The 26,559-nt window shown below is 36.1% G+C and overlaps 1 protein-coding gene across 10 annotated transcripts in view; it reads right to left on the bottom strand.

Annotated features, from left to right (window-relative positions):
• The window catches only part of DGKB (diacylglycerol kinase beta), a 731,665-nt gene that overhangs the window by 187,628 nt on the left and 517,478 nt on the right, over nt 1–26,559 (bottom strand). For all 10 annotated transcript variants that reach the window (XM_078059329.1, XM_078059328.1, XM_078059325.1 and 7 more), the window contains 2 exons: nt 23,478–23,568; nt 5,482–5,677 (listed from right to left, as the gene is read on the bottom strand). In XM_078059329.1, coding sequence (XP_077915455.1) covers nt 5,482–5,677; nt 23,478–23,568 — 287 coding nt within the window. The remainder of the gene's footprint in view (nt 1–5,481; nt 5,678–23,477; nt 23,569–26,559) is intronic.

A 26,559-nucleotide genomic window follows, 5' to 3' on the forward strand; every position in this document is an offset into this window, starting at 1 on the left:
AACCCAGCATCCTCTACCATAAAGAGACAACAATTATAATCATACATATAAAAACTACTAACCTTTAAAATATCCATCTGTGTACTGTTTAAACCATTTCAATTTTCCATCAGGGGAGTGCATGCTGTACTTCGGGGAAATTCTCCCCAAATAAAAGACTTAGCATTGGTAAAAGGGAGTGAAATCACTGAAAATTTCATGAATAATATCACGTGTTAATTAGTTTTTAAAATAAACTTTTATATGACTGGTACCTGGCTAGTTGTATCCATATGTGTGGTGGACAGTCACCTAGTTAATGAGGTTTCAAGCAGGAAATCTAGCTGCTCCCCCACAGTGTCTCCAGTAGCTTCTGGCAAACGTCTGAAACTCTTTGGCTTGAATATAATTACTTTTGCTCAGTGGTTTCAAACTTTTTAAAGTAGTCAACTTTTTTTTTTAATTTTTCAAATGAAGCAATACTTTAAAAATCCATAAATGAAAGAGAAACCTAAGGTTTTATCTGTACAAATAAATGTTCGAGGTTGAGTTTGTGAACACTTTTAGTACAGTCGATCCATGAAAAAAAACGGAGTTTTTCTGATCAACAGCTGCAGTGTCCCAAGCATCCTATTTTCATTGATTTCTGCATTTTGTTTTGGTTGTGCAGTCCTGAGAATATCCTGATCCAGACAAGTATGTGATTGTAAAGGCTGTGGACTTTTTACGTCTGATGCGGCTGTCTTGCACCATTTCATTTCTGGAAAGTGGAATAGTTGGACTTGTATCTTCAAAGCTAAAACCTTTAGAATAACTCAAAACTGTTCATATTACTTGAGAGGTCCTCACTGTTTGGTTAAAAGATACTTTTCAAAGGTATCTTTTTAGGATACATGAATCCTTATGTTTATAGCAGCACTAGTTACAACAGCCAAGACAGGGAAGCAGTTCAAGTGTCCATCGATCAATGGATAAAAAAAAAATGTATGTATACATATATAGATGCGTACACACATACATACATACAATGGAATGTTATTCAACCATAAAAAAGGCTCTTTAGCTGCAGTTTTGAGTATGTTTATACCACAGATCTCTGATAAAAGTAGACTTGATGTATAAGCTAATACAAACCTATTATTTCCGTGAGGTAGTTAACTAATGCAATTTCTTTATGAGCAAGAAATTTTCTAAAAAGTCATGTCCATTTTCATCAGACACTGGGGAAGGTATGTGCTATGGTGAATTGTGTACGACCATTGAATCACAGACCTGTACCTCTGAAACATATAATACATTATATGTTAAAAAAAAAAAAAGAAGATAGTAGGAAGGGAAAAATGACGGGGGGGGAATCGGAGGGGGAGATGAACCATGAGAGATGATGGACTCTGAGAAACAAACTGAGGGTTCTAGAGGGGAGGGGGGTGGGAGGATGGGTTAGCCTGGTGATGGGTATTAAAGAGGGCACGTTCTGCATGGAGCACTGGGTGTTATGCGCAAACAATGAATCATGGAACACTACATCAAAAACTAATGATGTAATGAACGGTGATTAACATAACATAATAAAAATAAATAAATAAATAAAATATTATCACTTTGTTTTCACTTCCCTTGATTGTTATGTACTTTTTATTGCTTATGCCAAACAGAAGTACCTGAGCTCATGGGCCTTTTAATTGTATGTGGTTCACACACACTGTGGTGGTAATGTACCCATTCGTACAATTATTCTCATTAAACATGCAAAGACATATTGACCATTGCAGAGCTACAGACTTTCTAACTAATGGCACAGTTTTTACTTACTTTGTTTGTTTATATGTGCATTTGGATATAAATGTGTACGTGTAGATATGCATATCTATCTTTTTACCTATCTATGGAGAAGGAAGAAGATGAGGAGCAGGAAGACAGGAAGTTATTTTTGTCTGGTACAGAATTTAATGCTGTTAGAGTTACTAATATGACAAAATGTTTCTATAGACCTGCACACCTTAGTATGTTTTTATTATAGGGTTTTTTTTGTACTTCCAAAATATGGCAATAATTAGTTTGAACCAAGTCTTTACAGAAACTCTGAAGAGCTGCAGTTATAACTCAATGTAACAAAGTTTGAAAAATAATGGTTTAGCTGAAGGCCTTTATTTCTTTTAAAATGCAAATACCTCTACTTTCATCTGCAATCAGTCATTTATACATTAACGTGAGTGAACTTATTAGACATCTTTCCAAGGCCTAGATTTACTTCAGTAGAGGGGGAAGCAAAGATAAACTCGGCAACGGAAAGTCATGGGCAAGATTGAGGATGAAGGCCAGGAGTACTGAACAGCTACTTGGCCTACTTTACAATTGTGCTTAAAGACCATGCCAATTATATAGAACACACTTATTTGTATTTCCAAAAGCAAAAGTGAAACAAAACACAAAAGACAAACCCACAAAGAAAATATCTACGGAATCAGATGAGTCTGAATATGTTTGAGAACTGCATCCATCTGTTCTAGAATATTCTGTTAGAACAATAATGTAATTAAATGAATTACTTATAATTTTGGTCAATTTGAGTTAAATCAAGCATAACATTTCCAACCAGTGAAATTATTAACTGACGATACTCTGATCTTATGCTGTGAGTATCCTCAAAGACTGCAAACAAATTAATTGTGCAGGAGTCCCAGATAATGTACAGCATAATACAGTTGAGGATTTAATGCTCTAAAACCTGATCCTGTACCTTTGGTCTATGACATGTTTTTAAATTGAAAAAAATGTAAACCTATTTCTTAATTTAAATGCTTCTACTAAATAAAATAATTTATCTTTATTATAAAACTCTAATTATGTATGTCTCCCCTACTCTCTGTCCCCCACCAAAAGCTTTCTAAAGTTGATGGAAATAAGCATCCATTTCAATACAGTAAAAATTTAGTTTAAACTTCAAATTTTTTGCAGCAGCATATCAGAAAAGTTGTTTGTTAATATATCAAGAAAGTACTTCCTGAAAAGGAAATTATATTAAGTTTTTATTTGTTTATATATTTTCTAAGAGTGAAAAATATATTAACGTGAGTCTGGGCTAAAGAAACGTGTTGAACTAGAATTGTATTTTTCATAATTCATTCTAAAGTCAATACTTATAATCATTTTATGTAAATTTGAAAATATATTTAGATTTAAAATACTGATTGACTCTCACATTTAATTCTATTGTTTTTGTGTCAAGATATTGAAGACAAAATCAAGTGATAGAAATATGTACCATTTAGGAAAGGGATCTATGCAGATATTTTAAGTAGTAAATTTCACTTCTTGACTAGTAAGCATAACATTTACGGTTAAGAGAATAAATTTGCAATCAAATCTTCGAAGCATTTTGAGATACATCCGGCTATTTTGTTGCCGAATATATCAACATGAAAAAAATCTACATAAAATTAATAAAAAGGAAATACTGGTTAATATAGTCTATTTTTTATATTCAGCTGATAAGGTCATTTTTCGTGATGAAATTGTGCTTATCTTGAAATAAAACGACACTCAAAATACTAGTATTGTCGGTTTCAACAGAGGCAACAAAAGTTGAACGAAATCAGTTATGAACATATTTCTGTTATTGCTCATACAATGATCTTCAAACAAAAACTCTGTTTTCTACTCTTTTTCCCTACCTTTGTACTGAGAAAAAATGTATTCATGCCACAAACCCTACAGGTTCCCACTTTTCTCCTTCACCAAATTTATGGAGACTTAGCCCGAATAGTTCCACAACATTAAGTAAGAAGACAAAATGGGAAGAGAGGTCTTTTTGTACAGTTATAGGCAATGACAGTCTATGACAATACTTCTGGCTGATATGTCTGTGCTTTATTTCGAATGTGTATTACCGAAGAAAGATACAGAGAGGGGCATGAGTGAGGCCAGCAAATAGCAAGCCTGCAGTAAGCACCATAGGGGTTATATAGACACTTGTCCTGGTTGAGCATAATCATGAGTCTTATAAACTTCAATAGCTCAATAGGCAAACATAGTTGGCAGCTGAACATTGACAATAAATCAGATTTATAGATGGATTATCAACATGCAAAGGACATGCCAAGTATTGGTATGTAGTGACCACATCAAAAAATTTAAAATTGTTATAGACATATATAAAACTTTTTTTTAATTATATGGACTATATTACTCTGTTTTATTAATCTTCTTAGAAAGCTATTAATCTTACATTTAAATATAAATACAATATTAATGTCAATAACCCCTAGGAAATAATAATTATATCTAATACTCTATATTTTAAAATCCATATGGCATAAACCTACTCATTTCTTCTATATATTCCTCCTTCAAAAAAACCATTTTTCTCCATGTTTCCATATAGTTATATTCACTCTATGAAGCATTTTAAATAAGTTGGTATAAATTTGCTTGTACTAAATTACATGACTCTTCAGAATTTACCTCTTTAGGATTACCTATATATTTAAGGGACTTCAAAAGCTTCTGTCATTGACAGGTTGTAATAAGCACTTCTTCAAGAGAATAATAACTAATACTTTCTCTGTCAATCTTTGTCATGCTCATGGTCACTATATTCCATATAACAGAAGTAACTGCTGGCTACCAGACCTTGAATCAGATACCTGAAGACACTGAAAGATAAAGCTGTGTCCTACCACCATCAAGCCTACCAACCATCTTCACAATTTTTTTGTTATTTATTTTTTAAATATATTTATTTTACTATTTTTCTTGGGCCCATAAAGGGGCCAACCTCTCCATATTTTGCCTTTGCTACACTGAGCTGGCCAAGATGCTTTCCTGGCTATCTGAATGGCATCAATAGTATTAATTAGGTAGATTCTGAAATACACAAAAACTATTGGGGCATGACTAATTATTAGAATACTACCAATTTTAGATCTCTGTCTATAAAATCTATCAACAAGAATTAGTTGTCATGTCTGAGTGTGACCTACATTACAATGAAATTGAAAATTCTGATGCACAGCTATTCTCTCCCATTTTGCTAGTCTTTTTTGATCTGTTTCCCAGGTCTCCTCATTGTTGTTATAAAATTTCTGGAAAAATAGCGGCAGATAACCAAAATTTTTTGTGGGGTATTTAAACATGTCATTCTACGTGGTACTTAGAACAACAGCTTAATGTAAGATAGCTTTGATGTCCCAGCCTGAGTGAACACAGCCAAGACTAAAAAATCTTGCAACACAACATCGGAAAGCCTTAACGAGGCCCTTGTTACAACAACTCAAACATCCCGACCAAGATGATCACATTTCAGAACTTAATGTGCAATATATCCTACATTATTATCCACGAAATACCCACATGTATTCTGTTTTCTGTGGGAAGGAGAATAAACAGAATGAAATCCAAAGAAGGAGAATAATGGGAAAAAAACCATGAAAAATATTGCCAGTTTATATATGATTTTAGAATATATTATGATATATTTTAATTAAATTTAAGAAAACTTACCCTGACTTGCAAACTTCAATTCTTTCGCATCTGTGAGTGTGGTCCTTTTGTCAGACCCTTTTTTCTCTATTCGGCGATGGCTTCGTCTTTTCTTAGACTCTCCCCAAAGATTGGATCCACCATGCATGCTTGGTATATTCAAAATAGCAATTCCTTCCAGGGAGATGTTTATTAAATCTATTTGTACTCCATCACACTGATCAGTGAAAAGAAAGAAAAAAAAAAAAAAACAGAAACAGTAAGATATTTGATCTTTTTTCCTTGATTTCCTCTTTTGTATTTCCTTATCTTTCAATAGGAGTTTTTAAGTCCAAAATCCTGTCATATTTAAATAGACCTTTTAAGAACACTTAAATCACTACTCTAAATGTCAATATAAAAGATAAAGCAGCCACGAACATTAATCAGTTATCATTTAAACATGTCTTTAAACATGATCAAATTAAATCATCAGTCTATCTCTGTTTACAGAAAACCATTGGGAAGGACACACATTAGTGTCTGCATAACCAGCTACAAATTTCTCATGTGTTACAAAAGAGGTTGAGTCTAAGAAGTCTGGTCAATGTTCAGGCAGAAATTTTAATGACTGCCTCCTAGTTAGAACATACTGCAAGCCACTATTGGGGGCAAAGTAAGGAAACAGAATTCATAATTCGTGGTATCACTTGTTTGGGCAGAGAAAGAAGTGGCTTAATACACTTTGGGGAAAAAAAATAAAGTATAAAACACCAGTTCAAAGAGACCCGAATCACATCAGAGTGGCCAAGGATGGTTTCTTGTACTAGATTAAGTTCCAAGCACCGTGTTACAGGCGATAAGAGGCACTGTTGTCTAAGCGAACATGGAGGACCAGTGAGGCTGTGAGAGAAATGCCAAGAACAGCAGAAGCAATGTCCAACCCACCCTTACTCTATAGCTGTAACAATAGATTGAGAAATGAAAATAATCCATCAGCCAGATTTTTTGTTGTTGTTTGCCTGGTGACAAAACACCCTTTTGATTGTGAAAAATATGAAACTTGGTAACAGACAATGCTTTGTGATATTCAGAGTGGCCACTTTTTAATCTTTTGAGTTTTCTGTCCATTTCCGCTGATGGACATGTGTGAAGAGCGCAAGGCCATACTGTATTTTTGGAATTATTACTTACTTATTCATTTGCTTTGAGGTTTCTAAAGTGGTACTTATTATAAATGCATCCCAGATATCGTTCTCCCTCTGTCAGTTGTAAGTAAGCTGATAGGAGAAGAGATGCAAATTTATAACTCTTTGTTTTGCAGAGAACTTTGTTAGGGATATGCATTCCCTAGACTGAAGTATATTTGTGGTGGGACTGTTATTTGCTACATCTTATTTCAGAAACAAAACAAAACACTGATACTGACTTCATCTTTCTCTTTCTCATGGCAATGATGATTTTTGAACCTAGAAGAGATAATGTTCCACCAAAATGAAAAAACAAACAAACAAAAAAACAAACAAAAAAACCGCTCTTTTTCCACATTTGCCTCTTCGTACTGAATCTAATACTGCATCTTGTTCACTAAAATATAAAAACTGTGAAATAAAGCAACACATCTTGAGTCTACTTGGCAGGGCAAGAAACAAATTCTAGGGAAGGTGCCAAGTTTTCATTCAATTTGTTTCAAAAGGGGTGAAACCGAGGTCTGGATGATGCCTTTTTTTCCCCCTAGAAACAAGCGATTTTTTTCCTCCTTTTCTCGTATTAAATTAAGATGATTTCTTTTTACTAAAGAATTCTGCTCATGTGTATACTCACTTACCGCTATATATTCTAGATAAACAGATATTAATTTCATAATTAAAAGTAATCTTGTGTAAATACCCTGCAGGCCTCAATGAATCAAACACATACTGTGTGTCAGGCCTCCCACTGTCTTCAAGTGGAATGTACTGGCTGGATAATTAGATAGTACATATTTTTTAACCTTATTTGCATGCATATTATATCTTTTGCACACTGACAAGCAGCAGTAACAACAAAAGTCAGATTACCACAGGGAATTCCCACAAAGAAGTCTTCATTCCTTATAATTTGCAGCCTAAATTAAAATAATTTGATCTTTGACAAGGATGAAATGTCAAGCAGAAGGGGGTCCTCTACAAGCCACGGCCTGTGGCTTCTGAAATCTGCCTAATTTATGTCAGTCACTTCTTAATACATATTTAAGTATTACACGAAAAAGATGATAAATATGCAATCTGACACCTTTGGTATTTCCCTGCTGTTAATTTATAAAGGTCTGGCTTTCCCCAAACTGACTAAAATCATTTAAATAACAGAAGAATTGTGAAATAAGCTGGAGTTAGGGCCTGGCTTCCATTTTCACTCAGTATTGAACACAGCAGGCAGTACACTAAGACAATTATTTGACTAGGCCTTAGAACCCCACTGTGACAAGTTACTTTCAGAATTAGTGAAGGAGTATTCCTTTGTTCATCTGCAGCAAAGGAGAGCAGTTGCAAATAGGCTTTTTGTTTTAATTGAACCAGGGGAGTTCCATGTGACAGCTGAAAAACATCAGCGTATACTATTATTCATGTTTTCACCCTTCGGAGTCTTATCACGTGTAGTTTCAAGGAAACAGAGTGAGCAGCTTTTCAGAAAAATGAAAAAAAAACAAAAAAAACAAAAAAACCCCTCAAGTTCCCAAAGAAGGACTGATGAACACTGAGGTTCCTAGGAGAGCAGGACAACGTACTTACATAAATTGCTATTTATTAATGATTTGTTTCCACTAGTTCTTGACCCCAGGTTACCTTCCTCTGTTTGCTTTAACATTATGTTCATTAGTCTGGAAAATTTCGGAGCTAGCTCTGATGGAGACCAGGAATTGAAGCACACCAATTGAGTGCATGGAAATAAAAACTGAGGTGAAGGAACAAGTTATAATACTGTGTCAGATAATATTTTCATCCGCTTTGAAGATTTATGATTTTTAAAAAGGTAGCTACAGAGGAAAAGAATATAAAAGCTTAAAAGCTAACAGCCTTGGTTAGTCAATAAATCCTGAATATTTTTATTATGTAGAAAAAAGGTCGTTAACATATAGTACTATGGGAGCTATTTGCAGACTGCAATTCTGTGAGGCCATTGTCCATTCTTTTCAGTTTTAAAATAGAAGATCTTATTCCAGAGACAAATTTACCTAAAAGAAAGGAAGGTGATTTAAATTCTTCTGCCAATGTATTTTAATCCTCATTTATAAGCATACTTTGCACCATACGATACAGAGGTGTTAAAGACAAACTTTTTTAAAATAAGTGTATTATTTCAGATTCAGTTAACATGCCATTTGATAGAAAAATTCAAAATTGTGAGGAACTTTGGACAGCTGTAAGTGTGGATAAATTTGATGAGATACAATTAATGATGCACCGTAAATATTTTTCTCCATAATGAGTTTAATTCTATGCCCAGGTCAGATAAAAATCATAACCTAATTGTATTTAATCAAAAGTAAAAACATTGCTTTGTTCATTGTATAAAATAGCATGGAGTAAAATGACTCACATAAGCCCAATTTTTAAGAGTTTCTGCAAATTCATATGTAATTCATAAGACAAGATTATGTATGTGTTTGTGGAAAACAACAGCGGCAAATCTACAAATTAAAATACACACAGGGGCGCCTGGGTGGCTCAGTCGGTTAAGCGACTGCCTTCGGCTCAGGTCATGATCTCAGGGTCCTGGGATCGAGCCCCACATCGGGCTCTCTGCTCGGCGGGAAGCCTGCTTCTCCCTCTCCCACTCCCCCTGCTTGTGTTCCCTCTCTCGCTTTCTCTCTCTGTGTCAAATAAATAAATAAAATCCTTTAAAAAAATAAAAAATAAATAAAAAATAAAATAAAATACACATGTACACGTTAAGGGCCAAACAGTGTCTCTTCTGATACTTGAGGGCTGTGGTCCTCTGTAAGTTTGATGGTTTTTGAAATGCATCTTATAAGTTTTATCTACAAAACACAGTGTGATACAGGGGCTCGGGACATGCATTTTAGGTCAGTTTACTATTAGCTGGCAGTCCAGTGGTGGTGATGGAAGTGTTGATTGTGGGTAATCACAAGACAGCTCTCAGAGCAGAACGGAAGCTGGTGGTCAGCAAGAGAAAGATGAAAGCAAACCCGGAAAAGAGGAAAACCTGAGGCCTGTACCACAGGCACACACACAGCTGCTCAACATGTTGATAATAATAAAATACCGCTGCCTCAAGATATCCAGCGTTAGCCTGAAATATGAGCAGAAAACCAGTCTAGTTTTACATGTTTTCCTCTTTTAGTAGATTCTGTGAAAGCAAAACACTATTGCTGGGATATTAGAATTCTTACTAGAAATTATCTTATTAAAAATAACTTCTGGTAAACACAGAAGAGAATATTCACCTTTTGGTCATTCGCCCCCTTTTTCCTTGTTTCATTTCTTCCTCATTCTCCTAAGAAAAATTATGATGTTTTATCTTAATATAATAACACTGTGCCCCACCCCCACTAAATTTCTTATTCTTTTCTGGAATAAGGAGTTATTTTTTATGTTTGGGATTAATGAGCTCAACTTTTGTTTTTAGTGACCATCTTTGTTGAGGTCCACACTTTTTACTGTCTCTTTTCATTATTGTTTCTACAAATTCACGGGCCAAAAAAAAAAAAACGTCACCTGGGAAGCTTTAGAAGAGAGGATAGATCTTTTAAGTGTTCTTATCACTCACACACACACACACACACACACACATATGTGCGTGCACGCGCGCACACCCACACAAAGGGCATGTGATGAATATAATAATGTCACTGATTGTGGTGATGGTTTCATGGGTACATACTTATACTCAAACACATCAAGTTGTATACATTAAATATGTACAGCCCTTTGTATGTCAACCATGCCTCAATAAAGTGTTTTAAAAAAATATCCATTCACAGTTTCACTTCTCCAGCCCCAGACTGTGGTTTGGTATGGCGAAGACCAGGCTCAGGTACTCTAAATATGTGTTGAAAGAGCATCCAGGGTAATTGTGATATGTGGGGCAGAGAATGAGCTATGAAAGTCTGCCCCATTGCCTTTAGAAGCTCTGTGTTTTCCAGATTACTGGGTAATAACAATCTTAACTGTAGAATCCTCCTAATTTATTTTGTATCCCTGATGCTTTTTGCACTGTTAATTCTTGACATCATTTTGGTTTTATAGAAGTAATTAATCATTAAAACAAATCCTAGTACTTTAGAATGGAAATTCTAAATCTTAAAATATACCATCCTTCCCAGTCTAAATGACAACCAAAAGACTGAAATACTTTGGAGAACGGGCTATTTTATTTTCTCATGAATTTTGCCTGGTACATGGAACAAATTAGAAGTCCACAAACTTTATAACTTCAATTCCAGATGTTGACCTGAGATTCTTAGGTGTACATCTATGCCCCAAATAGTTTAATACAAACTTTGTTTTTAACATAGTATCTTGTAAATTTAAAGTTTTTCCTTCTATTAGTTCTTTATCTTTTGTAACAAAGTTAGAGGATAATTGAAATTTTTAATTTTGAAAATTTCAACTTTGTTAATCTCTCTTCCACACCATATATATGTATGCATATTATGAATATATGTTATATATATCATATATATCTTGCCATATATATGTATATACATTATTATATATGTATATATAATTTCCAATTTATTTGTTTCCTTAGATTTAAACATTTTGGCAGCAATACAATTCTTGTTACTCTTAAATTATTAAATAAAATGCTCATCTGCTTATCTCTATAGTGGAGATATTTTAGAATCTCTCTAATTGATAGGATTTTGACAAAGACTTAAATCAGATAATGTATATACATTGCTTATACCAAAAATCAGGTATAATTAATAATAGCTAAAACATTAGCTATTATTATTATCAACTATTATCCCATGATATTCAATCATTTCCAAATATTCACCCCCTTGGAAAAAGTTTCCTATATGAAAGAGAAAAGTGAAATAAAGGGTCACACAGCAAATAGTTTGTTTTGAAGAAGCTGCTAATAAAACATATATCTACTTGAGGTACTCTCGTACTTTTATCCTCTGTTATATATTTTCAAATCATTGTTGGTATAATTTTAGGCCAAGTAGGGAGCAATAGCAAACAGAATCAAATTTCCAAATTGATGTTTTTGTTATATCTAATTATAAAGCAACCTTGAGGGTAAAAAGGCATATTTTGCTAATATGATAGACTGGATTCATTAAAAAGTGAGTGGAGAAGCGGGTTTTGCATTACGATCTATACACAAACACATATACACCTCCCCAAGTTTTAGAATTGAGATAAATATGTAACATTATAACAGTATTTTCAAGATATGCAGCAATAAAGTGGAGAAGGCACAGTGCTGGTTCTGATTTATAAATGCTAATGCAATGGGCACCAGAATAAGCCAGCAAATGCAGAGCTGGGAAGCCAGACTTGGAGGGCTTATAGAAGCATGACCCTAGGAAGAATAACTTATTCTAGTTGTCCAGATTTCTTGGAGAAGAGTCTAAATAGTTTTTCTATAAAATGTAAAAAGCTCTGTGGAACAAAACCACTCAATTTATCATTAATTTTTTTTTTTTTTTTTAAAGAGAGAGACAGAGAGCATGTGTGCGTGCAGGAAGAGGGGGAGGGGCAGAGGGAGAAAAAGAGAGAGACTCTTACATAGGCTCCATGGCCAGCATGAAGTCTGATCTGGGGCTAGATTCACAACCCTGAGATGACCTGAGCCAAAATCAAGCGTCATACACTTAATCGACTGAGCCACCCAGGAGCCCCATAACTTTTTATTTTCATTCAAATGTCCTTGGTTATATTTCCTTAATCATTTTTTTTAAATTTTTTTGACATACATATTATACTCTAGATCTAGACTTTATTTTTTTAGAGCAGCTTAAAGTTCACTGCAGAATTGAAGGGAAGGTACAGAGATTTCCCAACTACCCCCTGCCTCCCTCAACATGCACAGCCTCCCCATTTATCAACATCCCCAACTGAGTGGTGCATTTATTACAACGGATGAACCTACATTGACACATCACAATCACCTAAAGTCCATGGTTTACGTTAAGGTTCACTCTTGCCGTTTATTCTTTGGGTTTGAACAAATATATAATGAGATTTACCCACCATCATTGTATTTTACAGATTATTAGAACTGCCCTAAAATCCTCTTTGCTCTGCTTCTTCATCTGACCCTCCCATTACAACCCCTCGCCACCAGTGATCTTTTTACTGTCTTACAGTTTTACCTTTTCCAGAACGTCATATGTTGGTATCATACAGTATGCAGCTCTTTCAAATTGGTTTCTTTCACTTAGGAAAACATTTCAGTTTCCTCCACATCTTTTCAAGGCTTGATAGCTAATTTCTTTTTAGCACTGAGTAATATTCCATTGTCTGGAAGTACCATAGTTTATTTCTCTACTCACCTACTGAAGGACCTCTTGTTTGCTTCCAAATTTTGGCAATTATTAAACTGTTATAAACATCCATGTCCAGGTTTTTGTGTTGACATAAGTTTCCAGCTCCTTTGGGTAATACCAAGGAACATGACTTCTGGATCATATGATAAGAGTAAGTTCAGTCTTGTAACAAACCACCAAACTGTCTTCCAGAGTGGCTGTACCATTTTGCATTCCCACCAGCAATAAATGAGAGTTCCTGTTGCTCTACATCATTACCAGCATTTGGTGTTTTCAGGAATTTAATAGGTACAGAATTGTATCTCATTATTGTTTTATTTTTATATTTTTTTTAATTTTTTTATTGTTATATTAATCCCCATACATTACATCATTAGTTTTAGATATAGTGTTCCATGATTCATTGTTTGTGCATAACACCCAGTGCTCCATGCAGAACGTGCCCTCCTCAATACCCATCACCAGGCTAACCCATCCTCCCACCCCCCTCCCGTCTAGAACCCTCAGTTTGTTTTTCACAGTCCATTGTCTCTCATGGTTCTTCTCCCCCTCCGATTCCCCCCCTTCATTCTTCCCCTCCTGCTACATTCTTCTTCTTTTTTTCTTTCTTAACATATATTGCATTATTTGTTTCAGAGGTACAGATCTGAGATTCAACAGTCTTGCACAATTCACAGTGCTTACCAGAACACATACCCTCCCCAGTGTCCATCACCCAGTCACCCCATCTCTCCCACCCCACCCCCCACTCCAGCAACCCTCAGTTTGTTTCCTGAGATTAAGAATTCCTCATATCAGTGAGGTCATATGATACATGTCTTTCTCTGTTTGACTTATTTCGCTCAGCATAATACCCTCCAGTTCCATCCACGTCGTTGCAAATGGCAAGATCTCATTCCTTTTGATGGCTGCATAATATTCCATTGTATATATATACCACTTCTTCTTTATCCATTCATCTGTTGATGGACATCTTGGCTCTTTCCACAGTTTGGCTATTGTGGACATTGCTGCTATAAACATCGGGGTGCACGTACCCTTTCGGGTCCCTACTTTTGTATCTTTGGGGTAAATACCCAGGAGTGCAATTGCTGGATCATATGGTAGCTCTATTTTCAACTTTTTGAGGAACCTCCATACTGTTTTCCAGAGTGGCTGCACCAGCTTGCATTCCCACCAACAGTGTAGGAGGGTTCCCCTTTCTCCGCATCCCCGCCAACATCTGTCATTTCCTGACTTGTTAATTTTAGCCATTCTGACTGGTGTGAGGTGGTATCTCATTGAGGTTTTGATTTGGATTTCCCTGATGCCGAGCGATATTGAACACTTTTTCATGTGTCTGTTGGCCATTTGGATGTCTTCTTTGGAAAAATGTCTGTTCATGTCTTCTGCCCATTTCTTGATTGGATTCTTTGTTCTTTTGGTGTTGAGTTTGATGAGTTCTTTATAGATTTTGGATACTAGCCCTTTATCTGATATGTCATTTGCAAATATCTTCTCCCATTCTGTCAGTTGTCTTTTGGTTTTGTTGACTGTTTCCTTTGCTTTGCAAAAACTTTTCATCTTGATGAAGTCCCAATAGTTCATTTTTGCCCTTGCTTCCCTTGTCTTTGGTGATGTTTCTAGGAAGAAGTTGCTGCGGCTGAGGTCGAAGAGGTTGCTGCCTGTGTTCTCCTCAAGGATTTTGATGGACTCCTGTCTCACATTTAGGTCTTTCAACCATTTGGAGTCTATTTTTGTGTGTGGTGTAAGGAAATGGTCCAGTTTCATTCTTCTGCATGTGGCTGTCCAATTTTCCCAACACCATTTGTTGAAGAGACTGTCTTTTTTCCATTGGACATTCTTTCCTGCTTTGTCAAAGATTAGTTGACCATAGAGTTGAGGGTCCGTTTCTGGGCTCTCTATTCTGTTCCATTGATCTATGTGTCTGTTTTTGTGCCAGTTCCATACTGTCTTGATGATGACAGCTTTGTAGTAGAGCTGGAAGTCCGGAATTGTGATGCCGCCAGCTTTGCTTTGCTTTTTCAACATTCCTCTGGCTATGCGGGGTCTTTTCTGGTTCCATACAAATTGTTGGATTATTTGTTCCATTTCTTTGAAGAAAGTGGATGGTATTTTGATGGGGATTGCACTGAATGTGTAGATTGCTCTAGGTAGGATTGACATCTTCACAATATTTGTTCTTCCAATCCATGAGCATGGAACGTTTTTCCATTTCTTTGTGTCTTCCTCCATTTCTTTCATGACTATTTTATAGTTTTCTGAGTACAGATCCTTTGCCTCTTTGGTTAGATTTATTCCTAGGTATCTTATGGTTTTGGGTGCAATTGTAAATGGGATTGACTCCTTAATTTCTCTTTCTTCTGACTTGTTGTTGGTGTATAGGAATGCCACTGACTTCTGTGCATTGATTTTATATCCTGCCACTTTGCTGAATTCCTGTATGAGTTCTAGCAGTTTTGGGGTGGAGTCTTTGGGATTTTCCACATAAAGTATCATATCATCTGCAAAGAGTGAGAGTTTGACTTCTTCTTTGCCAATTTCGATGCCTTTGATTTCTTTTTGTTGTCTGATTGCTGTGGCTAGGACTTCCAATACTATGTTGAATAGCAGTGGTGATAGTGGACATCCCTGCCGCGTTCCTGACCTTAGGGGGAAAGCTCTCAGTTTTTCCCCATTGAGAATGATATTCGCTGTAGGTTTTTCATAGATGGCTTTTATGATATTGAGGTATGTACCCTCTATGCCTATACTCTGAAGAGTTTTGATCAAGAAAGGATGCTGTACTTTGTCAAATGCTTTTTCTGCATCTATTGAGAGGATCATATGATTCTTGTTCTTTCTTTTGTTAATGTATTGTATCACGTTGATTGATTTGCGGATGTTGAACCAACCTTGCAGCCCAGGGATAAATCCGACTTGGTCGTGGTGAATGATCCTTTTAATGTACTGTTGGATCCTATTGGCTAGTATTTTGGTGAGAATTTTTGCATCCATGTTCATCAGGGATATTGGTCTGTAATTCTCCTTTTTGATGGGGTCTTTGTCTGGTTTTGGGATCAAGGTAATGCTGGCCTCATAAAATGAGTTTGGAAGTTTTCCTTCCATTTCTATTTTTTGGAACAGTTTCAGAAGGATAGGTATTAATTCTTCTTGAAATGTTTGGTAGAATTCCCCTGGGAAGCCATCTGGCCCTGGGCTTTTGTGTTTTGGGAGATTTTTGATGACTGCTTCTATTTCCTTAGTGGTTATAGGTCTGTTCAGGTTTTCTATTTCTTCCTGGTTCAGTTTTGGTAGTTGATATATCTCTAGGAATGCATCCATTACTTCCAGGTTATCTAATTTGCTGGCATAGAGTTGCTCATAATATGTTCTTATAATTGTTTGTATTTCTTTGGTGTTGGTTGTGATCTCTCCTCTTTCAGTCATGATTTTGTTGATTTGGGTCATTTCTCTTTTCTTTTTGATAAGTCTGGCCAGGGGCTTATCAATCTTGTTAATTCTTTCAAAGAACCAGCTCCTAGTTTCGTTGATCTGTTCTACTGTTCTTTTGGTTTCTATTTCATTGATTTCTGCTCTGATCTTTATTATTTCTCTTCTCCTGCTGGGTTTAGGCTTTATTTGCTGTTCTTTCTCCAGCTCCTTTAGGTGTAGGGTTAGGTTGTGTACTTGAGACCTTTCTTGTTTCTTGAGAAAGGCTTGTATTGCTATATACTTTCCTCTTAGGACTGCCTTTGCTGTATCCCAAAGATTTTGAATAGTTGTGTTTTCATTTTCATTGGTTTCCATGAATTTTTTTAATTCTTCTTTAATTTCCTGGTTGACCCATTCATTCTTCAGTAGGATGCTCTTTAGCCTCCATGTATTTGAGTTCTTTCCGACTTTCCTCTTGTGATTGAGTTCTAGTTTCAAAGCATTGTGGTCTGAAAATAGGCAGGGGATGATCCCAATCTTCTGGTACCGGTTGAGACCTGATTTATGACCTAGGATGTGATCTATTCTGGAGAATGTTCCATGGGCACTAGAGAAGAATGTGTATTCCGTTGCTTTGGGATGGAATGTTCTTAATATGTCTGTGAAGTCCATTTGGTCCAGTGTGTCATTTAAAGTCTGTATTTCCTTGTTGATCTTTTGCTTAGACGATCTGTCCATTTCAGTGAGGGGGGTGTTAAAGTCCCCCACTATTATTGTATTGTTGTCAATGTGTTTCTTTGCTTTTGTTATTAATTGCCTTATATAATTGGCTGCTCCCATGTTAGGGGCGTAGATATTTACAATTGTTAGATCTTCTTGTTGGATAGACCCTTTAAATATGATATAGTGTCCTTCCTCATCTCTTATTACAGTCTTTGGTTTAAAATCTAATTTTCTGACATAAGGATTGCCACCCCAGCTTTCTTTTGGTGTCCATTAGCATGGTAAATGGTTTTCCACCCCCTCACTTTCAATCTGGGGGTGTCTTTGGGTCTAAAATGAGTCTCTTGCAGACAGCATATCGATGGGTCTTGTTTTTTAATCCAATCTGATAGCCTGTGTCTTTTGATTGGGGCATTTAGCCCATTTACATTCAGGGTAACTATTGAAAGATAGGAATTTAGTGCCATTGTATTGCCTGTAAAGTGACTGTTACTGTATATTGTTTGTGTTCCTTTCTGGTCTATGTTGCTTTTAGGCTCTCTCTTTGCTTAGAGGACCCCTTTCAAGATTTCTTGTAGGGCTGGTTTCGTGTTTGCAAATTCCTTTAGTTTTTGTTTGTCCTGGAAGCTTTTGATCTCTCCTTCAATTTTCAATGACAGCCTAGCTGGATATAGTATTCTTGGCTGCATATTTTTCTCATTTAGTGCTCTGAATATGTCCTGCCAGTCCTTTCTGGCCTGCCAGGTCTCTGTGGATAAGTCTGTTGCCAATCTAATGTTTCTACCATTGTAGGTTACATATCTCTTCTCCCGAGCTGCTTTCAGGATTTTCTCTTTGTCTCTGAGACTCGTAAGTTTTACTATTAGATGTCGGGGTGTTGACCTATTTTTATTGATTTTGAGAGGGGTTCTCTGTGCTTCCTGGATTTTGATGCCTGTTTCCTTCCCCAAATTAGGGAAGTTCTCTGCTATAATTTGCTCCATTATACCTTCTGCCCCTCTCTCTCTTTCTTCTTCTTCTGGGATCCCAATTATTCTAATGTTGTTTCGTCTTATGGTATCGTTTATCTCTCGAATTCTGCCCTCGTGATCCAGTAGTTGTTTATCTCTCTTTTTCTCAGCTTCTTTATTTTCCATCATTTGGTCTTCTATCTCACTGATTCTTTCTTCTGCCTCATTTATCCTAGCAGTTAGCGCCCCCATATTCGATTGCACCTCATTAATAGCCTTTTTGATTTCTACTTGGTTAGATTTTAGTTCTTTTACTTCTCCAGAAAGGGTTTCTCTAATAACTTCCATGCTTTTTTCAAGCCCAGCTAGTATCTTTAAAGTGATGATTCTGAACTCTAGATCTGACATCGTACTAATGTCCGTATTGAGTAGGTCCCTGGCAGTCGGTACTACCTCTTGTTCTTTTTGTTGAGGTGATTTTTTCCGTCTTGTCATTTTGTGCAGAGGAGAATAGATTAATGAGAGAACAAAATGCTAGCAGGGTAACAACGTCCCCAGAAAATATACTCTAAACAAATCAGAAAAGACCTGAAGCAGTGGGAAAAGAAAGGGAAAGAGAGAAAAAAGAAAAAGAAAGAAAAAAAGAAAAAAGAAAAAGATAAAGATAAAGATAAAAACAAACAAAAGCAGAACAAAACAAAACAAAATAAAAACAGAATGTGATCACATATGATCAGGCTGGATTATAGATCAGTGCCACACACTAGATTTTGGGTGTATTTTGGTCTGTTAAAAGAAAGTCCCTCCCAAAATTTTAAAGAAAGAAAAACTTATATATGTACAAAAATAAGGGTTGATATGATGAAGGGATGGAATATGACTGTAAAGATGGAAATTATAAAAAATTTTATAAAAGGATTTGATAAGTTGTTTGAAAAAAGAAAGAAGAGGATTAAAAAAAAAAGAAAGAAAGAAAGAAAAAAGGGAGAGAATGTGATCAGGCAGGGGAGTAGAAAAAAACCATACACTAGAGATTTAGAGTATATTTTGATCTGTTAGAAGAAACTATCTCAAGATTTTAAAGAGAGAACAACTTATATATATATGCCAAAAATACGGGTAACTACTATGAAGGGATAGAATATGACTTTAAAAATGAAAAATAAAAATGTTTTTTTTTTTAAAAAGGGATTGATAAGATGTTGGTTGAAAAAGGGAAAAAGAAAAATTCAAAAAAAAAAGAAAAAAAGAAAAAAGAAAAAAAGACAGTTAAAAAAAATAATTAACTTTGAAAGACTAAAGAATCATGGTAAAAAAGCCATGAATTCTTTTTTTTTTTTTTTTTTTTCATGGTCTCCATTTTCTTTATTTTTCTCCCCTTTATTTTTTTTTTTAATTTTTTTATTGTTATGTTAATCCCCATACATTGCATCATTAGTTTTAGATTTAGTGTTCCATGATTCATTGTTTGTGCATAACACCCAGTGCTCCATGCAGAACGTGCCCTCCTCAATACCCATCACCAGGCTAACCCATCCTCCCAACCCCCTCCCCTCTAGAACCCTCAGTTTGTTTTTCAGAGTCCATCGTCTCTCATGGTTCCTCCCCCCCTCCGATTTCCCCCCCTTCATTCTTCCCCTCCTGCTACATTCTTCTTCTTCTTTTTTTCTTTCTTAACATATATTGCATTATTTGTTTCAGAGGTACAGATCTGAGATTCAACAGTCTTGCACAATTCACTGCGCTTACCAGAACACATACCCTCCCCAGTGTCCATCACCCAGTCACCCCATCCCTCCCACCCCACCCCCCACTCCAGGAACCCTCAGTTTGTTTCCTGAGATTAAGAATTCCTCATATCAGTGAGGTCATATGATACATGTCTTTCTCTGTTTGACTTATTTCGCTCAGCATAATACCCTCCAGTTCCATCCACGTCGTTGCAAATAAAGCCATGAATTCTATGTGCAGTATTCCCCAAGCGCTGGAGTTCTGCCGTTCTCATTGATCGGTAAACTTGGTCTTGGCTGGCTGTTCTCGCTGATCTTCTGGGGGAGGGGCCTGTTGCCGTGGTTCCCAAATGTCTTTGCCGGAGGCAAAATTGCCCCGCCCTTGCCGGTCCGGGCTAAGTAATCTGCTCGGGTTTGCTCTCCGGAGCTTTTGTTCCCTGCAAGCTTTCCGTACAGCTTTGGAGGCAGAGAGTGAAAATGGTGGCCTCCCAGTCTCCGCCCCAGAGGAGCCGAGAACTCTGGGCCCCGCTCCTCAGCGAGCCCCCAGAGAAAAGCAGTCAGTCACTCCCGTCTCCCCGGTCTCCGGCCACACTTCGCGCTCACCCGGCCTGTGACCGCGCCTTTCTATCTGGCATCCGACCCCGGGTGGAGTCTCCAAACCCAGCAGATCCCCGCGGTGCGCTCCCGCACCTCTCCTCCCGGGGGAAGAAGGTGAGTCTCCCCGGATCTGCCGCTTGTTGGGTCCCTGCTGGAGGAGCAGTGGCCCGACTGTGCCGCGGATCACAGTTTATGGCAACCCCGAGCTGAGAGCCCGCACCTCGGCTCCGTCTCTGCAGCCAGCTTCCCTGCTCCGATACCTGGGAGCTCTGCCGCACTCAGGCACCCCCGGTCTTTCTGTGACCCCGAGGGTCCTGAGACCACACTGTCCCGTGAGGGTTCCACCCCCCCACTTCGCCACCAGAGTGACGTCCCTCAGCGGAGCAGACTTCTAAAAGTTCCGATTTTGTGCTCCGTGGCTCTATCACTTGCCAGAAGCGGCCGACGGAGGCCCCTCCCCCGCCGTCTATCCTCCCGAATAACGCCTCGGATTCACTTCTCCGCACGTCCTACCTTCCAGAAAGTGGTCGCTTTTCTGTTCAGAGAGTTGTTGCTATTCTTTTCTTCGATCTCCTGTTGAGTTTGTAGGTGTTCAGAATGGTTTGATCCCTATCCAGCTGAATTCCTGAGAGGAGACGAAATCCAGGTCTCCTACTCCTCCGCCATCTTGCTCCGCCCCTTCATTATTGTTTTAATTTGCATTTCTTTGATGACATGATGTGGAGCATCATTTCATGTTTATTTGCCATCTGTATATCTTTTTTGGTGATTTTTTTCAATGGGGTTGTTTATTTCCTTATTAAGTTTTTAAGAGTCTGTGTATTTTGGATTAACAGTCTCTTGTCAGACATACCTTCGCAATTATTCTCTGTTTGTGGTTTGTTTTCTCATTCTCTTGACATTGTCTTTGACAGAGCAGAAGTTTTTTAATTTCAGTGAAGTCCAGCTTATCATATTTTCCACTGATCGTGCCTTTGGTGTTGTGTCTAAAAAGGCATCACGATACCCAAGGCCATCTAGGTTTCCTCCTATGTTATCTTCTAGAAATTTTACAGTTGCGCATTTCACATTTAGGTCTGTGATCCATCCTGAGCTCATTTTTGTTAAAGGTGAATTCATTTTTTTAGATTTTTTTTTTGTTGTTGTTCCACAAATATCCAGTTGTTCCATCACCATTAGTTAAAAAGACCTCCTTTACTCCATTGCATTGTCTGTCTTCCTTTGTCAAAGACAGCTGAGTGTATTTATGGGGTGGGTCTATTTCTAGGTTCTCTATTCTGCTCCACTGATCAATTCATCTGTTCTCTAACCAACACTGCACTGTCTTGATTATGGTAGCTTTATAGTAAGACTTGGAGTCAGGTAGTATCAGCCCTCCAGCTTTGTTCTCCTTATACATTGTGTTGGCCATTCTGGGTCTTTTGACTCTCTATATAAACTTTAGAATCAGTTTATTGATACACACACACACACACACACACACACACACACACACACACACAAATTGCTGGGATTTTGACTGAGATCGTTTTGAATCAACTGATCAAGGTGGGTAGAACTGACATCTTGACAAGACTGAGTTTTCCTATCCATGGAACATCCATTTCTCCTAGTTCAACTTTTTTTTCAATCTGTATTTAGTGGTAGGATGAGGTAAGGAGAGGTGCAAGAGGTTTCAGAGTATCCACCCTACATTCAACAAGAGGCCATACTTTTTTTTTCATTTTTGCCTTCTGCTACAGATTGTCTTTGAGCATAGGTTTCTGAAGGTAAGAAAGGATCAAAATCCACTATATTAAGAATTTTTTAAAGTAATGATTTTTGAAGGTAAAGGGATATTTTTATTTTTTATAAATATATATGCACATATATAATTACCTAAATATATCACTCTCTACAGATGTATATAAATACATACATATATAAATCTTGATGAATACTAATCACAGAAAGTCCATGTTGAGCCCAAATCCTTCATCTTTTGTGATTATATTCCTTTTTGGGGTTATGATCTGATTCAGTCAAGAAGGGTATTTTCCATTCCAAGATCATCAATTCTACTTCTACTTCAATTTATCCACCCAAAATTCCAAAAAATGTTACATTTTGAAATAGTGCCACTTTTGCTCTCATTATCATTTAACAGTAAATTAGAAAGCTAGAATAATGAAAAACTTAGCCAGGCCATTATGATCTAACGGGTCCATAACTACTTTTGTTTACCAAACTTATTACCTGAGTATGTGCCACTAATTATTTAGGTCTCAGTAGACAAGTTATGCATTTATTTTTAAAATAAAAAGTGTTGAAGCCAATATTTCACAAATCATATCAGCTAGTCATTAGGTATTCTGGTTTCATAATTCTATTCCTTTGGTTTGTCTTTGCCACTCATCAAAATATAACTTTTCCTTTTTCTTTACCCCCTAAAATCCCTCAATAAAACTAAGTAATTTTCTATTATAACCCATCTCCAAAAATTTTAGTCGTACTGTATCTATATTTTTTTGGTAGACCTATTTGCTCCAAATCTTTTCAAAGTGTGTCTTTTCTTGCTATCTTTGCTCTCTCTTTTTGGCTTTTCCACTTCCTATAAATGTAATGGGGAAATGGCAACCTCAGGAACTGAGAAAAATCTAGTTAATGAAAGGGAATGGAACGAAAAAGTATTTTTTTAACCTTTATTCATGAAAGTAAGTACAATTTCTGCAAACTGTGTTTTAAAGGTTATAAGATATTGAGACTGAAAATAAGGGGTTTTTTTTTTTTGTATGTATCTTGCAATTTTTTTTTTCTCTTCAAATACTTTCCTTTATTTTACATTTTTCTATCCACACTATGCCTAGTAACTTCTCCATTGAGTTCTAAACTTCTCCATTGTTCCACCTCTCATCCTTTAATACTGTATTAAAACAACTCATACTCAAAACTTAACTTTATGCTAATAATTCAGAGTGCTAGAATCCCAATAAGTGACAGAAATGAAATTTTAGAATTGTGAGTTAAAGCTATGTGGATTGCTCAAAGCATAACTCCTTACATGGGCTGGAAAAAACATATTGATAACCAAACTCAAGTCATTTCATTGTATTACAAAATATAATTAATTTTTCTTACTTCTATTTCTACAGATTCATGTAGCTTCTTGCAGGTGGCTGAGAAAGTTTCAGATGTGCCAAACTCAAAATACCAAAATTTGTTCTTCATTCTGGAAAAGGAAAGGAAGAAGCAGCTTAGGCAATTATCAATAACAGAAGGGATTTTTTAAAATTAAGTAGCCCTGTCTGGTATTATAAGTCATAAAAAAGGTTTGAGGACATATAACATTCATAATGTAATAGATGGTCACATAATTTCCAAAGCTTAAATGTTGGTGTCAAACTGTATGATTGCCCCTGAGGGAATTACAGGAATGTGTTGATCTGACAGATTCAAGTATACCTTTGACTTTTCTATATATTGGTTGCTCAGATTTTAAAATATGATTTTAGTGCTTATAAATCTTAGCTTGATCTTAGACAACTTGATTTAGACCAGCCACTCTGTAATCATAAAGAGAAAAAACAACTGGGGCTTTTTATGAGAAAAACAAGATTAAGCTAACTATGCTAAATTTTTCTCGATAGTTATGCATTCATTAGAAATTGGCATGATTGGATAGCATATTAAAAAGAAAAAAATCGTAGTTATCCATAAAGCTAAAATTTAGTAACTTTGGGATAACTATTCATTATTTTTTAAGATAGTGTCCACCTTTCTATGAATAATAGTGAGAAATTATGATACAATATACAAGAACTAAAGAAGTGGTAATAGTATTTTATCAATATAACAAGAGTTACAAAGAAAATATGGTTTAAAATATTTCAGTATCAAAATTTATTTTCTTCCATGACCCAATAACAATCTCTTTGTGCCTGGTAAATAAATTTATGATCATTTAATGTAATTTTACAAGGACTGACTAGATTTTTATATTACCCAATACTGGATTTAAAAATTCATTCTCATGAAAAAAATGCAGTTTTTAATTATACATATTTTAACAAGGTTTTATGCCCTTAATTAGAAGAAAATATGGGTAAAAGGAGATACATGTTTTCACACATACAGGCAAAACAAAAATTTTTGTCATATTCAAATCTACCTCTCATATTATATTACTCTTTTTTGACTTAGAAATATTGATGTGTGCTTTTCACATTACAACATAAAACATTTCAACAATACATTTGGCAAGGACCTTACTATTTAACTCAGCCCTATTATTTGTTATGGTAAACAATATGGAACCTAATTCAGTGTTTATTATTACACTGTGTTGAATAGAGTTCTGTGATATGAAACTACAAATTATAAAAGTAATCTCATTTACCTAGACATATTCAGTAATACAGCCTCATACAAGATCTTATTTCCTTACAAAATTTTCCATAGCCTTTCTTGTATCAATTGCCTTACCTGTGCCGGTAATCTGAAAATTTCCTATTCCTAGGATTCTGGTACCATGAACCCTCATTCTTTTCTAGAGAATATTTTCCTTGAGTTATGACCTGAGTTCATATATCTGAGTAGTTAAAAATAGATGATAGCTAATTTGATAGAACAGGGGCAAACATTTAACATCAAGATCTGTGGGCCTAAGCCTACATGCAAATTTATATTAAATTAATGCAAATATCTGCTTCAGAGAATATACGTAATTTTACAAATTTATTCACTGACTGAAGTTACAAAAATTAAAAATATTTTCCTATTGACTCATCATTCTGATGAAAACATGTTATTCAATAAATTGAGAGAGAAATATTCGTCATATGCAGTAGTTTTGAGACAACCTTAGAATAATAATAAGCAGATGTTTTATGACTGTTTGGAATTGTCTTTCTACATTCAGCAAGTTTTCTAGTAACATTTTTGCGTTAGCATTTTATCCAGACCTTCCTGGATTCATTTACTCATCCATTCATACAAATATTTAGCAAGGACAGCAACTTCCATATGCTACTGTAATAAGTTCTAAATATATAAATATGAATACAATTATCTTTGTCTCCAAGGAACTCAGAATGTTGTAAGATGATGGGCATATAAGTTCATTAAAAAGTTAATGCTCTACAAAAATATGAGCCAAGTGTTACGGGGAAACATTTCAGTGAGTCAACTACTTTTACCCGGGAGGGTCCAGAGAGCTTTAGAAGAGAAGGTGACATTTGCATTGGTTAAGTCAAAGGAGGCAAACAAAGAAGAAAGACAAGTTCTGGGCAGTTTTAGGAGTGCAGAATGACTTAAGAGAATGCTGGGTATGAGCTAACAAGGGTCTGCTTCAGAACGTGTATGTCAAGTTAAGGGGTTTGGACCTGATATTCTAGATTAATAGGATGCTGACAGAAGTTTATTACCAGTCAAGTGACATAGCCAGTTCTGTTATATGAGCAATAAGTTTAGCAGGAATGAGTAAGAGGGCTAAAATGTTGAATGCTGGTAGTGTGAACAGAAATGTGGCTGTTGGAACAGTACAAATGAAATATCATTGAAGGCCTCAACCAAGTGGGGCGGGAAATGGAGAAGAGAGGCTCAATCCAAGGAGCGTAAATGAGGTAGCACCGATAGGAATCTAATCATATTACTAGACTGTACTAATTTCTGCCATACCAAAGTTATTTCTAAGTGTACATGTGGGAATATCAGAGCATTACTCTAGCAAAAGAAAGGCTTTGGGTTTATATTATGACAGGTTCTATCAGGGTTCTAATGAATACTGTATTGCAGTTTGAAAATTAAATATATGTATATATATATATATATATATATACACACACACACACAGACACACAGACATATGCACACACACACACAGACACACACACACACACACACATATATATACACACACAAGACTTCTTATTGCTCATAAATGATTACTCCCTATTTTTTTCCACTCTACCCATCAAAATTCTTCATAGCTTAATTAGGATGATGGGGAGCTTGTATCAGCTAACCAAAATATACCAACTTTAGTAAATACATCACAAAAAAAGAAATTCTGAGAATTTACATTCAGCCTTTACTCACCATATTAGTTAGCATTACTGCTCATGTGCAAAGGCTGCTTTAAATTCTCCATTATTACAACCATTTTATGTTTCACTTAGATAAATATATGGAGGTAATAAAAAAACACATAGAATCAGATTCC

The sequence above is a fragment of the Halichoerus grypus genome, chromosome 12, assembly GCF_964656455.1.
Source record: "Halichoerus grypus chromosome 12, mHalGry1.hap1.1, whole genome shotgun sequence".
NCBI lineage: Eukaryota > Metazoa > Chordata > Mammalia > Carnivora > Phocidae > Halichoerus > Halichoerus grypus.